The sequence below is a fragment of the Meriones unguiculatus genome, chromosome 7 (assembly GCF_030254825.1).
Source record: "Meriones unguiculatus strain TT.TT164.6M chromosome 7, Bangor_MerUng_6.1, whole genome shotgun sequence".
Lineage (NCBI taxonomy): Eukaryota > Metazoa > Chordata > Mammalia > Rodentia > Muridae > Meriones > Meriones unguiculatus.
In genome coordinates, this window is record NC_083355.1 from 23,563,625 (window position 1) to 23,580,212 (window position 16,588).

Genomic DNA, 16,588 nt, shown 5'->3' on the forward strand with positions numbered 1-16,588 from the left:
TTGAAGGCCAGCCTGAACAATATAGCAAGAGTGTGTTTCAAAAACAAAACAACACAACAAGAACAAAACAGAGCTACATAAACGAAAAATTACTTGAACCTGATGGTTTTTGTCTTGCCATAGAGGGCTTCCTCAGGAGGAAACGCGTTCCTAGCTGGGGAATGTGCTTTGTCCTGGAGACATCTTTAGAGCTGTCTGGGATTCCTAGGTGCAGTCTTCTGTTTTTTGTTTTTGTTTTTTTTTTTTTGTTTTGTTTTGTTTTGTTTAACTAGACAGGGTTTCTCTGTGTAGCCCTGTCTGCTCTGGAACTCACTCTATAGACCAGGCTGGCCTCGAACTCAGAGGTCTGCCTGCCTCTGCAGTGTTTGGATTAAAGGCATGTGCCACCACCTGGTTTTCCCACCCAGTCTTGATCAGGGGCTTGTTTCCCCGTCTAGAAATGTGAAATGCAGGAAAGTGTCCTTGTAATAGGAGGAGCATCTTTCCAGTGGTCAGCTTGGAGAGAATGCCCAGGTCCTCGGGACTGAGAGAAACCCCTGTCCTAACTCCCTGCTTCATTTTCCCCTCTGCTGTCTGCTGACAGCTATGTAGCTGTGAGACTTGAGTGCCAGGTCTGACCTCTGCTTCTGTAGCCTCAGGTAGGATGATAATGGAAATAGAAAAGGGGCTGGGAGTCCTCTAGAGTCAGGCCAACCTGGGTCTCAGTTTTACCTTGGAGGTTCTTGGGTTGGGTAATTGTTTATACTTCTTGGAACCTTATTTCCTTTATTGCTTTCCGTTTTGTTTTGTTTCTGGTGTTGGCCCTCCTGCCTCTGCCTCCCAAATCTAGAACAGATGTGAGCCTTTATTTCGGACATGTGGCCGGCAATGCAAGATTCAATTAGCGACCATGGTGAAGAGTCGGCTGACGATGCCCTTCCCCTCCGACGGGCACAGAAGACATTTCCATACGGGCAGGAAGACATTTTGTCCCTTGGGAATGGGGGGGGGTGCGATTCTGGGTTGGGAAGACCCCCAAAGCAGAGGAGTCTTACAGGGCAGTGTGATGATCTCAAGGGAGGAGGTACGCCAGGCTCCGCCTTAACAGCCAGGACTTGTCCCGTGGACCAGTGCTGCTGCCTCCTGGTGCCTATCTTGGGCAGGCAGCCAGGCAGGGAGCTGGAAGTGTGCCCAGTGAGTGCCCAGAGGCCAAAAGATGGGCACCATCCAGTTGGCAGAGGGAGGAGCAGCTGGCCCAGGAAAGAAGTCAGGGTCTTGACTGCTGTGGTTGTGCCCCAGACAGTGAGTCCAGGACACAACTCTTGGCTTCCCTCCTGAGACCGCCAGCTGGAGCGGAGCGAGTCCCGTCCCACCGCCTTGCCTTGACGCCTGAGCTAGTGGAACTGGACATTGATCTCTAAGGGGCATTTGGGACCTTGCCCCTAGCTGGGCACACGAGCAGGCCGCGGCTGGCCCGGAGGCAGGCCTGGGGGCGGGCAGAAAAGCAGGAGAGCCCAGATTAAGGCTGGGACCGTGTAGATCAAGAAGTGGGGAAACCGGTTTGTCACCTGGGCCACTTGGGGTGGGGTCTCCTCTCCTGGGCCCTGTCTGCCAGCCATTCTGCCAGGCGGACTGCAGGGAAGAGATGCGGGCACCGAGCGGCCTTTTCTTGACCACCTGAACTGCCCGTGGGAATGCCAGGAGTAAATAAAACGGGCAGAGGGCTCAGCCCACCTGCCGCTCTCGAAGAGAAGTTTCCCACCAAAGGAACCGGCCACAGAAGCCGAGGGAAGGAAGCAAGGAGAAGCCCGAGTAAGAAAGGTCACCGCGTGTCCGGGTCCGAGATGGAGAAGTGTGCAGAATCGCCAGGTAGGCCCAGTAAGGTGAACCAGGGTGGGGAGCGCCGAGCGGGCGCTCTGCAGGCTGCCGCGGAGGTGGCAGCAGTGTCGCCAGGAGAGGCGTGAGAGGACAGGGTCTGGAGCGGCCCACTTTGGGGTCCACTTCAGAAGGAAGCAGTGTCCCCTCACTCGCCTGCAGTACCTGCTCGCGCCTGCGGTAGGGGCGGGAAACCGAAGCAGGGGGCTAGGACGACGTCCAGCAGGGGGCGCCGGGGAGCCGGGTCCCTGGCCGAGTGGTCGCTGAGGACGGGGGAGGGGCAGGGGCGAGGGGGCGCGGCCAGGGAGAGGCACCCTGGGGTCTTGGCTCTCCGGGCACACAACGATGGTGGCGCTCCGGGGTCACCTTGGCTGAAGAGTGGTCCCCCTCCTCTCGGCCCCCTCCCTGGCCTCTAGCCCCGCTCCGACTCGCCCGGAGCGCTTTGCGGTCCCTAGGCGTGAGGATGCTCGGAGACCCGAGGAGTCACCTCCCCAGGTGCCTCCCTCGGGGCCACTCCGGGGTCAAGGCATCCGTCTCCACCGCAGCGGGAGGACCGCTGAGGGTGTGTGGGGGGGAGGCAGGTGGAGTGGAGAGCGGAGCGTGAGCGCGCCCCGCACCCCCAGCCCGGGCCGCGCGCTGCGGGACCCGAGCGTGCTGCCGGAGGGCTCGGGGAGGCGCGGTGGTCCCCCCCTTCCCCTCCCCCGCGCTCCCTGCTACCCTCCCCCCAACCACCCCGGCGGCCCTTTGTACCATCCGGCCACACGCGCGTGCCCGCGTCGCGCGCGCCCCCGCCCCCAGTGACACACCCGCGCCGGCCTCACGCGCGCCCTCGCGAGCGCGCGCGCGCACACACACACTCACTCACACACACAGAGAGACACACACACTCTCGCTCTCGCACACTCGGGGACACGCCCGCGCGCGCGCGCGCGCACCCACACGCCCGGCCGCCGGCGCCCTCCCAAGCTGGTCCACCCCGGCCGGGCCCGTGCCCCCGGCCCGCCCGCCTGGCACCGCGCCCCGGGGCTGGGGCCGAGCGAGGAGCCCGCGAGGCGGCGAGAGGGCGAGCGCCAGGCAGGCCGGCCCGGGGCCCCCGCCCCCCGCGCCCCCGCCCGATGGGAAACGCTCCGTCCCAAGGCATGTCCCTGTCTCTCTCCTCCCTAATGTGCCTCCATGCTTAAGTGGAAGGTATTTCTGTTTTCTTTGTGTGTTTTCCCCCTCGGCCGGGGGCGGGGGCGGCGGCCGAGCCCCGGAGGCGAGGGATGCTCGGGGCGCAGGTGTGGCAGGGGGCGGGGGGCGGGGGGCAGGGGACCGCTGCGCGCCGGGCTGGGGAGGATCAGGACCGGATAGCGCCGGGAACGAGAGATGGTCCGGAGCTGGGCCGAGCTGGAAGACCCAGCGAGGAGGGCCTCGCGGTGCCCTGGGGGGGCGGGGGGAGGGGACCTGGGGTTACAATGTAGGGGGGGAGGGGCGGGCGAAGCCGGGGGATGGCTAGGAGGCTCGGGGGAGGGGAGGGGTCCATGCGAGGTGAAGCCCGGGTTCTCGAAGGGGGAAGGGGACGGGATGGAGGGATGAGCATCTCGTCCCCGCCTCAGCTCTCAGAATGGGGTGTAGGCGCTGGGCTGGGAGTGCTGGACCCTCCGCGCCCGTCCCTCTGGGAAGCAGGGGACCGGGAGCGCTCTGGGTTTGGCTGTGTTGCCAGGATACGAGGCTGCATCCTACCTCCTTCCCCCCCACCCTCCCCTCCCCGCACCTCGAGGCCCTAGCCCTGGAGACCTCCTAGCCTCTACAGGAGTTGCAGAAACTGGGGACCGGCTCCCCGCTCGCCGGGCGGGTGGGGAAAGGCCCTGGAGAGGGAGGGACCGAGGGAGGGAACGAGGGAAGGGCTTCTGGATCTAAAAAACCCTCCCCCTGCAGAGGCAAGGGGTAAGGGAGGGCGCCCCCAGCTGGGGAGGGCGTCCGGGGTGATGAGGGGGTGGGGATGCAGGGGGGCTGGGGAGGTAGAGGGGCGGGGCCGGGGAGGGGACTCGCCGTGGCCCCCCCTCCCCTCCCACGCACCCCCCTGCTACGTCAGAAGCTCCCGGGCCAGCTCCGAGTCCTGTCGGTGGGGGCAGCAGCATGCTGGTGGCAGTAGAGGGGGCCGGCCGGGCGCCTCCGCAGCTCAGCTGGCAGGGCCCTGTGGGGCGTGTGTGGCCGCCGCTGCGCGCCCACAGCCCCACGCCTCCCCATGCAGCCCTGGCAGTGCCTCCGGCGCTTTGCCCTGGCCTGGTGGGAGAGGACCGCCGAGGGTCGCGCCCGCTCTCCCAGGGAGGAGGTTGGACCGAGGGACCCTGGGGGCCGAGGGGAACCAGGTGAGCAGGATCAGCAGTGAGCAAGGAGGGCAGAACTGCTTTTTCCAGCCCCCCCCCTCGAATGTTGCCAGGTCTGGGGCCTGTGCAGCCCCGTTTTGAGGGAAGTGGGGTCCTCAGCTGGAGCTTTCCGGCTGCAGCCCCTCCGAAGGTGTTTGGCATAAAGGTGGAAAGTGGAGAAACTGAGCAGACGCCGGCTCTAAAGGATCCGATCAGACCGTTCCTTTGGGTGGGGTTCGTGCCCTTTGGGATGGGGTGTTAAAGACGCCTTTCTCTACTCTGGTCATCTTTGGTTTGGGTGACCTTGAGCCAACTGCTTGGCTGTCTGACTCTGTGCCTCAGTTTCTCATTCCCTTCCCTGTCTCTGTGGCTGGTCTTAAACATTGATGCTGTGTCTGACAGAGTCACTGTGGAGACAAGACGCTGTCATCTCTCGGGGCAGCTGGGATGGGGGTGCTTTCTAGCACGGCTGGCGCGTGTCTGTTATTGGGGGGCAGTTGTGGCATGTGGGCTTGGGGTTTGGCTGATTCTGGCCGGTGTGGGGTCACTCTGGATAAATGTCCAGGGGTGGTGTGCACCCGGAAGGAGTGTTCTTGGTGGGCTGAGAGTTGGAATAGTGACTTAGCCTGGTATAGATGCAAGGGTGAGTGAGGGCTCTGGACATAGGGGAGGAGGGGGTCCCCCCCCCAGACTGCCTGGTACCCAGGCACCACTGGCTGCGAGTGTAAAGGCTTTGCCCTGGCTTCCTGCCACTCTTCCTTGGGGACAAGAGGGTCTTTGTCGGGTGCTGCCCCCCCCCAGCCCTGCATCCCTCCTTCCTTTCCTGGAGGGCAAGTTCTCAGCAAGGACCCTGGGATGGAGGCTAGGGTGGGTCTCCCTTCTGGCTCCTTCTTTGGAGATCTGTCTAGAAGAAACAAATGCAGCCACAGACTGGGGACGGGGAGAGGAGCCTCACCAGGGCAAGGGTCCCTGGAGCAAGCCCTTGGAGAGAGACAGGCCCCTCCTCAGACTTTTCTTCTGCTCCTCTGCTCCCCTTCCCTACAGAGGAGATGGGGGGGGGAGCTCCCTGGCTTTACTTATATAGCCTCTTAAAGGTGAATAGTGGACCACCAGAAGGAGGCATGGCCCCTCTGAGGGTCCCCCCTCCCTGTCCAGGGACCCACCCGAGAAAAGGGTTTAATTAGAACCATTGATTCCTTTTTGGCTGCGGGCATCGATCTCTGGTGTGGTCAGAGTAGCAGAGGGGGGCAGGGGTGGCACGGCCCGCTGTCTGCTAACCTTGGCACTCCCTGCCAAAACCCCAACCCTGGACGTGCTGAGCAGGGATGGGGCTGGGCTCCTTGACGCTCCCCCACCCCACCCCCATAGGTGTGGAGGGAAGAAAGGCAGCTCAGCTGAGGGCTGAAACTGCTAGGAAGGGATGGTTCACAGAAACTGATCTCTTTGAGTGAGCTGGGGGCCCAGTGAGGAGCGGGGTGGTTGAGAGGGTCCGTCCTATCACGGCTGTCTAGAGGAATGACGTGGCCCGCCAGTGCCCAGGCAGGTCAGGGTCCAGGGGAAAATCCAGGGCTGGCTCTAAAAGCATCTCCTTCGAGGAATTCTGAGCACTTATCTCTAAGCCCTGGCAAGAGAGTGTTTTCCTCCTTCATTTATGTGGTCCAGACAGGGACAGGGCCTGCCTAGAGGCCCACCTGGCCTAGGTCTGGCCTAGGCTTCCTGACCTGGTGGCCTCTGCCTGGTCGCAAGGCACTGAGGATGAGGCTCCTGGCATCCGTGGCTCAGGTCCGGGGAGTCGGGGGGCCCTGGCGGGCGCCTGCTGTGGGTGGGCCAGAGCAGGTGCAGCTTCAATGGGGCACTCAGGGGCTCTTTGAAGACTCCTTCGCTGGCTTCCCAGGGCCCATTTGAGCAAAGATAATAAAAATCTGGCCGTCAGCGGGTTTGAGGGCTGCGCTCGCTTCCCCTTCTTTTCATTCACAGCTCTGAAAAGAGGAGATGAAGGCTTTGGATTTGGCTGGGAAGCAGCTCCTGCCCCAAGGGAGAGAGGCAGGAGGGAGGGAGGAAAGAAAGGAGGGAGGGAGGGCCAACTTCTTGGCAGCCAGCGATGGGCAGAGGGGCAGAGGCATGGTCCCCCAACCCCTGCTTCCAGCGTGATACCTCAGCCGTAGGACTCCATGCCCAGTATCCGGGCCCTAGCGTGGTCCTCCAGGCCTCCAGGACGCCAGAGCATCCTTCTCTGCCCTGCTAGTCCACAAAGTCCCTTCCTGTCACCTCAGGCCCCCTGTCTCTCCTCTCCGACAGTCTTCCACTTCACACCCACCTCCCCCTCTCCCTGCCCCTCCTCCACTCCTGCCAGTGTCCCCACTCCTTCAAAGCTCCCCCTGCTCTCTCCGGCGGCCCCTCCCCCTGTCTGTCTTCTTTGCCCTAGCAGCAGTCCTGCTTTCTAGGGCTAAGTGGAAGGTTGCTGCTGAGGGGAGCAGCCGCCTGCCCGAACAGCCCACAGCCACCACCTCAGCAGGGATGGGCCAGCTGACTATTATGGGTTGTCAGGTGCCATCACTGTCAGAGTGCAGGCTGGAGGGGCTGCTGTGCATTTAAGAGCACACTCAGTGCTGTATGGTGTGTGTGTGTGTGTGTGTGTGTGTGTGTGTGTGTGTGTGTGCGCGTGTCTCCTCCCACACCACCTCAGGCATCCCACCTTGACACTGGGCTTTTCATGCTCCTGCCTTACACACTTCAGTTACCTTCTGGCTTTCACCTCCCCAACAGATTTATTTTATTTTATTTTATTTTGCCCAGCCCTTCTGGTCCTTGTTCCCTAATGGTGCTCTGTCAAGCAGCTGTCTCTCATCCCATGCCCATCAGACTACCTTCAGGCTCCAGGGAGGCAAGCGGGATCCAGGAAGCTGCTGGGCTCCGTGCCAGGCCCTGGCCACTCTTCCCCGGGTTAACCCTCCGGATGACAGATGACCATAGATACTGAGCCTGGAGCCCTGCGCTGAGCTTGTCTTAGGCCTAGACATCTGTGACCTTGAGCAAGTCCCTTTCCCAGTCTCCTTCCTCACCTGAAATGAGGGGCGGGGCTGGACGATCTCCAAGGTCTCTTCTGACATTCCTGCGATGTTGGGTCTCTCTTGTGGGTGATTTGCATATGCTTTGCATATATTAATAGCGCCCGCTTGCCTGTGGGAAGGACGCCACCCACATGGGGCCCGGAGTCCCGCCCATTTTCCCAGCTCCCCTCACCCATTGGCCCAGCTCCCATAGCTCCCAGCTTCTTAGAGGGTGGGAGCTAAGCCCCCCTCCCAGGGGTGGGGGGGAGGTGGGTCTGGCCCTTCCCTCTCCTGTGTCCCTACTCTGAGTATAGCCTCGGTGGAGGGGACCCTGCAGGACCTAGGGTGTGAGTTCTCTAGAGCTGCTTCTTGCAGCGTGCCAGGTGCGTGGTCTGGGCTTCAGGCAGCTCTGCTCCCCTTCAGTTCAGGCCACAGTGCACAGAGACCTGCTGTGTCCCCTCCCTTCTACTCCAGACCAGGCCCTGGGACTCTGCAAATGAGGGCTGGAACCTGAGCCTCTGACGTGGAACCCAGGAGGGAAGAGGTTATTTCCTACCTAGCGTTAAACTTTGTGTGCGTGTGTGTGTGTGTGTGTGTGTGTGTGTGTGTGTGAGTAGAACCCCAGGGGTTCAGGTCTGACACGGTGATCCTGCAGGCCCTGCCTCCTTGCCAACCATAGGTACTCCACACCTGGCACAGGGCAGAGCCCTGAACCCCAGCCCTCAGTCCTTCTGTGGCCCCTTCCATGTGTCCCCTGTAACCTAGGGCAAGACTGGCATAAAGGTTGGTAGTCCAGGACAGATAGTACGGGGCCACTGAGTCGTGCTGGCAAATTCTCGAGGAAGGGGCAAAAGTGAACACCACCACCGAAGACAGGGGCAGAAGAAATGCAGCAAGTGAGATCAGGGTCAGACTTCGTTTTAGGGAGGCACCGTCCCTGGGGGCAAATTAGTTTTTGCTCATCGAATGGTGCAGAATAGCAAGCTAATGGATGAAAACCTACAGCTCAGTGTTGGGCTTTTGATAAGCGGCCTGGGAATCTAGGGAGGGGCGGGGACTGCCAGCCCGAGGCCGGGCTTTGAAGAGGACGCGGTTGGACAGTTCTTAGAAGAGCCCTTTTCCTATATCCAGGCTGCTACATCTGCCCCTCTCCCCCCATCCCCCCCATGCGCAAACCGGGCGCAGGGCCAGCTACCAGGACACCCTGCCCCGGTCCTCCATGCTGGCACGGGCGGGAGGGTGTGGAGGCTGGAAGCCTGCTCCCCTCTCCCTGTCTCTGCACAGGACAGCTTGGGAGGAAGCAAGCCCACGCTCCCTCCCTCCGGCAGAAGGAATGGGGGTCAGATGGAAAGAAACACTTTCCAGTTTGTGAGGGGTCGGTGGTGCTCTGGAGCGAGCAAGCACAGGCTGGAGCAGAGACCTGGGCAGCACGGCGCCCCCCTCCCAGTAAGCACCCTCCTGTGGGTGATGGAGGGGTCCTTAGTCGTGGAACAAAGGAAGCAACGAGTTGTCCCTTCTTGTTCCCTAGGACAAAGATAAAGTCCGTGTTAAAGGAGTAGCTTGGACTGGTGCCTCCTCTGTTGCTGTGTGACCCTGGCAACTTTGTTGCCCTCTCTGGTCTCTGGCGTCCTTGATAGAAATAAAGAAGTTGGAAACAGAAGGCCTTAAGCTCCCCGTCAGTTGTCTACACTTCTCCCCACCTCCTTTCCCCTGAGATAAGAAATGCCTTGTCACTTGAAGGGTAGGAGGAACGCTGCTTTCCAGCTCTCAGCCGAGCCAGGAGAAATGGCAGCAGGCCAAAACATTTGAGCTCACACGCACACACATGCACACACTAGCGGTTCACAGACAGTGGCGCTCCCCGCTCCCTGACTGAGATACACCTTGCCTACATCTATCTGTCCTCCAGCCTGGTGGAGCCCCAGGAGGTGGCTGCAAGCCCCTGCCCCCTTTCTGTTGAGGAGCCGGAATCCAGCCCGTGTTTTCCTACGTGCTGTGGGTCCGGCATGTGGCGGGGCTTCAGTGCAAGGGTTTCCAGAGAACTGCGGTGCGGACAACAGGCTTGGCTGCCTGCAAGGCCCAAGGTGGAACAGCCCAGGCCAGGAGAGGAGCTGTGTTCCTTGGGGGTCTCATCCTTGAGGACCCCCCAACACAGCTCAGGAAGCCTCAGACTCAGCCCGATAGAGATGCTTGTTTGCACACAGCCAGGGACCTGTGTGTGTGTGTGTGTGTGTGTGTGTGTGTGATAGCCTCATCCAATGTTCCTGCACCTCAGTCTCCTGATCACTGCAGAAGGGGGTGTCCCCGAAGCACCCCAGATCTCAGCTGCTGCCTCACTGAGGAGGCTTCAGCTCCTAGCACCCTAGGAAGGAGTCCAGGGCTCAGAACAGCAGGTTCACCCTCACGAACAACTCCAGCCTAGGACTCCTGCAGTGGCAGACAGGAAGGGGCCTCTGAAGGGCTCCCCTCTCCTGCCCTCAGAACAGGAAAGGAGCCTCTAGAGCTTAAGAAACCTTCAACCCTGTCTTGAGCCTGATGGCTCCTCCACGATGCTCTTTCTGGTTCTGTCATCTACCTGACAGCCCAGGGTCCGTCACCTGCCCCTCCTGTCCCTAGGATGAGGCAAGAAGACTGTGAGAAAACCAACCAAACAAACAAATAAACAAAAACTACTGGAGCATGTAATGGACTGAGGTTAGACTTCAGGGAGAACTTCCCAAATATTGATGCAAGGATGCAAGGGTTGGGGGGCGGATGGGCTGTAATATTAGGGATAGCCCAGCTCTAGAGTCTGGTGTTTCAGCAGGGACACTCACTGGGGACATTGCTTCACTGGCCCTGTACCTTGAAGTGTCCACGGAGGCTGTCTTGCAGAGGGGCCGTCGGGATTCCGTGAGGGAATTCGGGCAGAGTTGGAGAGGATTTTACAGGAACCCTTGAGGCTTCTGAGACCAATTGCTTCACTCAGTCAGGAGGGCCGGGCTCTGGGGAGGGCGGCGAGAAGAGGCTGGAGGGGTGGTGCAGCAGGATTCCAGCACCAAGGAAGGTGGCTCAGAAGTTCAAGGTCACGCTGGTCCAGTCACACTCAAACAAACAAAGGGAGTGAGGAGACTGGGGTGGTGGCGTGTGTGTGTGTGTGTGTGTGTGTGTGTGTGGTGGGTGGGTGTCTTGAGGATGTCTTTATACCCCTACTCCATCTGTCCGCCTGCTCCTCTCCCTGTCCCCATCCTGGGCACCCTGGGGTGCCGGGTTCCTGGTGCCCACTTGCTTGCTCCCTTCCTCAGTAGTCTGCCCACATCTGGGCACAGCAGCTGTTTCTCCCCGGGGTGTTTCTGCGTCGTCGCCCGTTACTGTCGGGTAATCGGTGGGAAAATTGGAACCGTGAGATTGGCAGGGGGCTCTGAAATCGCTCGCAGCCACTGTGGATGTGCCCGGGCTGGCCAAGTGAGGGCTGTGCCCCGATGGCAATGTCTCCAGGCAGGAAGGGGGCTTGGCACCCCAGACTCCATGGAAAAAAAAATCTAGGTGGTATCGTAGCGCGGAGCAGGATAGATTTAATGCGGGGGAGGTACCGTGGGGGAAGCTGTGGGGGCCCAGCGATGGGTGGAGGCCAGCGAGAGGGCTTCCGGTGGTAGAGGACCATCTAGGGTTGAGTGTGAACACCTGTAGCCTGTGCGATGCCCGGCTCCCCTGTTGGAGGCAGCAGGCCAGCCATGGCTGTGGCGGGGGTGGGGCTGACAGCGCTGGAGCTGGGGAGAGGGCTGTCCGCAGCGATGCTGGTCCTCTCACCAGAGCTGGAGACCTGCATAGGGGAAGCTTCTGGGCCCCCACGGCTGCTCCATTTGGGGGTCCTAAATGGGAACCCCACCCAAGCGTCTGTTCCCCAGGCCCAGGAAGAGAGCTAGGGCTGTCTGTCTGTGTCTCTCCGTGTTGGTGCTGTCTGTCCGCCTGTCTGTCCCTAAGTGATGTCTTTGTCCTCTTATTCCCTGCCCTTCCTCCAATCCCTGTAAGGAGCCTTCCGCACTCTGGTGACCTCAGAAGGGACAGCTCCTAAGGCCCCAGGCTTGCTGCTTCCCGCCCCCAGGCCCAGCCCTCTTGCCCCTAGCTCATTCAGCTCATTCATTGGTTTCCTCCTTTCCTGTCCCTCACCCAGGGCTCCAGCGAGCGGCGGGAGGGAAGCCGTCGGGACTCTGCTCCCTCTGTTTAAAGTCTCCAGGTTAGTAAGCCAGGAGGGAGCCCACCACGGGCGGCGGCCACCTAGTCAGTGCCCTCCCCTGCCTGCAATGGGTCACACTGGGCCAGCGGGAGGGCCATCCCCGGGGGGCCCAGGCACATGTCAGAGGGAGGGGATGGCAGATTCCCGCGCTGGGGAGGGCGCCTTGCCTGGCAAATATGTGTCTGTGTGCGCAAGTGCATGTAAGTGTGTGCGAGCACAAGCACGCAGGCATGTATGTAGGTGTGTGTCCTGTGGGCTGGGCATGGGCTAGAGGCAGGCCACCTCTGCCAAGGGATGAGGCCCCAGGGGCTCTGCTGTGGGCATGGGGAGAATGGAGCTGGGTCAGGTGACCTCAGGGCTTGTTTTTTTATTAGTCACCCTAACCCTCAGTGTTCACTTTGCTCTGGAGAGCCACTGAGCCTGCCAGGCTCCGAGACCCAGCAGGGATACCTCTTGCCACCCTGCCTGGCCAGTGCTGTCTCTGGGAGCAGCAGCAGGGGTGGTGGGGCACAGCGCATCCCAGGGCAGGTGCCGTGAAATAGGGCAGCAGCCTAACCCCCAGGGGCGGCATCTTAGTCCCACCCAAACAGGGTGCTCTCACACCTTACCGACGCCTTACTGACTTGGCCTGGTCACGCTGGAAACCCCTTTGTCCCGAGCCATCCCTGTAGAGCATGTCCTGAGACCCGTCCTGTCACCTCCCTCGGAGGGATCAAGTCAACAGTGACTCAGAAGCCAATTCCCCGGCTGCTGTGAGCGGTACTCTTAGGCACCCCTAAGGCCTTTTGGAACCTGAATAGGAATCATAGGCATTGACACAGCCCTCTGCCCTGCTTCTGCTAGCCCAGGGCACTGGGAGTCAGGGTGGCCTGAGTTTAAATCCCCATTTAAGCCATTACAGCTGTGTGGCCTAGGACAAACCCCGTTCCTTTTCTGTTACCCCATTGTTCTGGCCTATGGATCAGGGTGAGGATTCACATCCCACAGGCTGTGACGAGGGACAAGTGCTGGCCAGTGCGGGTCTGGCCTGAGTAGGGTACTCCGAACATAGGTTCTTTTTTTGCCTCCTGCCCGGGGCTGGACTGGCTGGGCCTAGGTGCTGTGTGGCAACTGACCGCCTCCTGTAGGGTAAGGGACGGCAGAACCCATCCTGTCCTCTGGCCCTTCCCGCCTCGTCCCCAATCCAGGCGGGCAGTGGGGGGAGGCAGCCCTCCTCACTGCCGAGCTGCCGCCGCCTTGATGGCTTTTTAATAACTTTGCTCTGAGACAATCTGCGGAGCGCTCGTTTGTCTGCCTCTTAATTAAAATTACCGTTTTCCTAAAAGAGCAGCCGCACTCCTGCCCTCCCCCGGCCCCAGCTCCAGCTGAGAGGGTGGGGGGGAGGCGTCCCTCCAGAAACAGGGTGGTCCTCCCTAGACCCTCTCTGGTGGTGAGGGCCAGCTCTCACCTGTCCCTGACAGAGCTCAGGTGGCTGATGCTGAGACTGAGCCTGTGGAAGGAAGCCTGCTCTAGCAGAGGGACCAATGCTTCTCTTTTTTCACCTACCTGCTTCCGGAATGCCCCCCCCAACGATGGGGAGCTCACTGCCTCTTGAGACTTGCTTCCTGCATTCACAGAAAGGCGCGGCGCCCCCCCCTCTTGGTTTGCTCTCAGTGGATGGGTTTTGGAACGGAGGAGGGCATTGTTAGGATGCTCTGGAGTAGGGGCCTGGGCAGGCCATGTTGTCAGGTGGATCTCTGTGTTCCCGGGGGCTCTGAGGATAAAGGAGTGGAGTGTGGGACGCAGCCACTCACAGCATGGCTGGTTCGGTGACAAGGCTAGCTTCCGGTGGTGTCAGTTTGGGGTCCACTGTGAGAGGTGTGAAGACTTAAGGCCTTTGCAATGACAAGTCCACAGTTCCCTTCCTTCTCTGCTGTCCCCAGTGTGGCGCTGAAGATGCACAAGGCAAATAAGACGGGAAATCATATAACATGTCTGTGGTAGATGATCCCTGTGGTAGATGCAACCCTGCATGCTCTCCCTGCACCTGCCCTCCTCCCAAAGCCTGTCTTGGGTCTAGCCTCGGTCTCTGATGTTATCTGGGTTTTTCGGGAGGCTGTCCATTCACTTTCTGCAAGCGGTGTTCCTTGCTAGTCCTGGATCTTGATAATTGACTGGGGTTCGTCTTCCTTCCTCCTCACTTCCCTGCCGTGTCTTCACTGTGTCCTGGTGGAGGTGTAACCAGTTCCACCAGACCTGGCTCTATGCTCTGTACGCTGGCTCTTCTCTCGCTCCTCTTCTGGGACTGTATCTGTTGTATATATGGTCATGTAGTCAATCAGCAAACAGTCAGCACCTGTCTGTTGTGTGCCAGGCAGTGTGGAGGTGACAGGACATATGAAACAGTTCAGCAGGACAAATGCAGACTTCTTTAGTGACCTCTTCTCTTGGGCAGGATGCCTGAGTAGCAGGGAGATCAGGATAGCCGTGACTACCCCAGGGGACGTGGACTGATCACCTGTGGAGAGGTGAGGGCCCTTCTCCGGTACCTCCCCTCCCCCTCTGCCTCTGTCCCATCCCAGCAGCCCGAGATGGCAGAGTGGTGACAGGTGCTGGGCTGCAGAGATGACAGCGCTGCTCATTCCCCCATAATTACCGTCTGATGAGACGCCAGAATTAGCCACCGCGTGAGCACGGGCATCAGATGCGGGCACAGTGCGGGAAGTGGCTGGGGGCAGGGAGCCGAACCTCTCCTTCTGAGCCCCGGGGCCCTGGGCGGCAGGGCAGGCACAGCACCCAGAGAGGGAAAATGGGCCAGGAGGAGGAGCTGCTGTGTGGTTAAGGGTGCGTCAGATGTCCAGTGGTTTGTGGTGTCCCAAACAGTCCTTGAGGCGGCTGGGCACGTGCTGGAGATGGCTGGCATCTGGACGGGGTCGCTGGGACTCCCCAGGGCCACTAACCAGAAGCCCACAGGTAGACCCTTCGTACACTTTGTGTGCACCTTGGTTGCACCGTGCTGGGCATGGATGGGCTGGGAGGAAGGTGCAGAGAGAGTGAGGGGTACCTGAGGACCAAGCTGTGAGGCTGGGGGAGGGAATACACTGGTCACCAAGCTGGGGCGCTCCTGTCCCGGGCAGCCTCACGGGGCAGGTGTGTTGGTAGCGGGTTAAGAGATCATCGGGTACATTCCCAAGACCTTGCCGGGACCACTGGAGCAGTTCCGAAGGGCAGCAGCTAGGAAAGGTGGTAATACCAGGGAGATTGCTCTATCAAGGCCAGTGAGGTCGGAAACTGGAAGCCAGATGGGTGAGGGAGGGCCTGACCCAACAAGGAGGGTGCTGGGGTAGCAGCCTCCGTCATCCTCAGAGAGGTCTAACCTTCCCCAGGCCTGTGAGAGCCTGGGCTTTCCTCTCAGCTCCCTCAGGAAAAAGGAGCCTACATAATGATGGGTGCCATTGCTATCGTGAGGTGTCCATTCTTGGAGGCATCCAAGTCCCAGCTCCTATAATTCTGTTTCTGTCACAGCCTGGGGTCTGGGTGGGGCTGGTTCTGAGCTTGCCGGGTTGAGAAGGTGAAGAGGATGGGTGGGTGGGGCTTAGACATTCTTCCGGGACTGGGAGACCCCTTCTAGGCTGGGATCCGGGTTCCTCTGCTGGCTGCTGTCTTCCCACCCTCTCCCATCCATCCCTTGTTCCAGCTGGAGGACCATGGGCAGGAGGGCTGGGAGTTGGACAGATGGGGACCTGGGGCTCAGGAGTGGAGGCTGCTGGGAAGGGAGGGTGGGAACCTTGCTCCCGAGAGCAGGTGGCTCCACTCATCCATGCCCATTGTGGGCAAGGTCACCCTTCCCGGGCTTCAGTTTTCTGACCTGCGAGTTGCAGAGAGCCGCCCTCATGGGGCTACGGCGAGGTTTAAATGACTCATAGCTGCAAGTGCCCTTTGAGGTGTCATGCCCGAGGTTACACAGGGACAGACCGCGGTCCATGATGGCCTCCCTGTTTTCCAGGCAGCCCACTGGCTGATTTTAACTTCTCCTTTTGCTTCCCTCCTCCCCTCCGTCCCTCCCTTTCTCAATTGTACTGACCGAGACAGCATTTGTGAAGTTACTCAGGCTGGCCTAGAACTCTCTCTATATAGCCCAGGCAGGCCTTGACTTGTGGTCCTCCATGACAGGCCTTCACCATAGGGCCCAGCTCTTTTCCCCTTAGGTAGTGCTGGATACGGACCCCAGCGCCCCGTTTCACCCTCTTTACTCACAGGGGCCCGAGCAGATGTAAGAGGGAGGACTGGGGTTCTTAGCAGGTGCCACCGCCCAGCAGGGGCTTGCTTCCTCCTCCCAGCCTTCATTCTCCTCTCCCAAGTTCGGCCCTGGTGGGAGGATTCAGGGTGGACAACAGAGAGAACTTCCCCTCGTAGGTATCAGGTGGCCAGGCTCCCGTCCCTGGCTTTCCTGAACCCCTTTGGTAACCCTGGCTCCTGTGGCCCCACAGGACACTAGCCTTGGGGCGCAGCGGGGCTGGAGTGATTACTTTGAGGGGAGGGCTAGCTGTGTCGGCTGTTTAGCTGCTGATAGAAGCTGAGTGACCATACCTTTCTCCTGCATCCCAGAAGAGAGGCCAAGGCTCTGTAGCAACCCAGAAGTAGGACCCCACAAAAGAACCTTGGCGTTGGTACTGACTCGCTGGTCATAAGCAGCCATCAGGGTCAGCAGTCTTGAGGTTGACTTGGGGTCTGCTTCGTTAGTTCCAACAGACAAGACCCTTGGAGAAGCGACAGGGAAGGTGCCGGATGATGGCTCTGTGACAGCCCCCAATGCCTTTGGCTCGGTTTGGTCTCTGAGACAGGGTCTCGTGCACTCCAGGCTGGCCTTGAACTCTGGGTAGCCAAGGAGCCGGACCTTCCGGCCTCCGTCTCTCTGGAGCACTGTAATTACAAACACCTGCCATCAAGCTGGCACCCCTCCCGGCTGGAGCGGCACTGCTCTGACCCAGAGGTAGGGCAGTCTCTCTGGGGACTCCGGCACCAGTGCCATGTCTGACCAGAGCCTGGTTAGGGCCTGGGTGTCCCTCAGCGTGGCAGTGGAGTGTGCGGCAAAGCTGTGGGGGCCTGGCTGAGCTGGTGGGGGTAGGGGCAGTACCAGG

At 60.2% G+C, this 16,588-nt stretch overlaps 1 protein-coding gene across 17 annotated transcripts in view; it reads left to right on the forward strand.

The window, feature by feature from the left end:
* Nucleotides 1-1,383: 1,383 nt before the first annotated feature.
* The window catches only part of Srcin1 (SRC kinase signaling inhibitor 1), a 63,170-nt gene continuing 47,965 nt past the window's right edge, over nt 1,384-16,588 (forward strand). For 2 of the 17 annotated variants that reach the window (XM_060386831.1, XM_060386836.1), the window contains exons 1-2: nt 1,385-1,848; nt 11,406-11,468. In XM_060386831.1, the coding sequence (XP_060242814.1) occupies nt 1,674-1,848; nt 11,406-11,468 (238 nt within the window). In that variant the 5' untranslated portion in view covers nt 1,385-1,673. Of the gene's footprint in view, nt 1,849-2,748; nt 3,043-3,935; nt 4,206-11,405; nt 11,469-16,588 lie in introns of those variants that run through there. The other 15 variants (XR_009592800.1, XM_060386842.1, XM_060386832.1 and 12 more) reach the window with 14 other exon arrangements.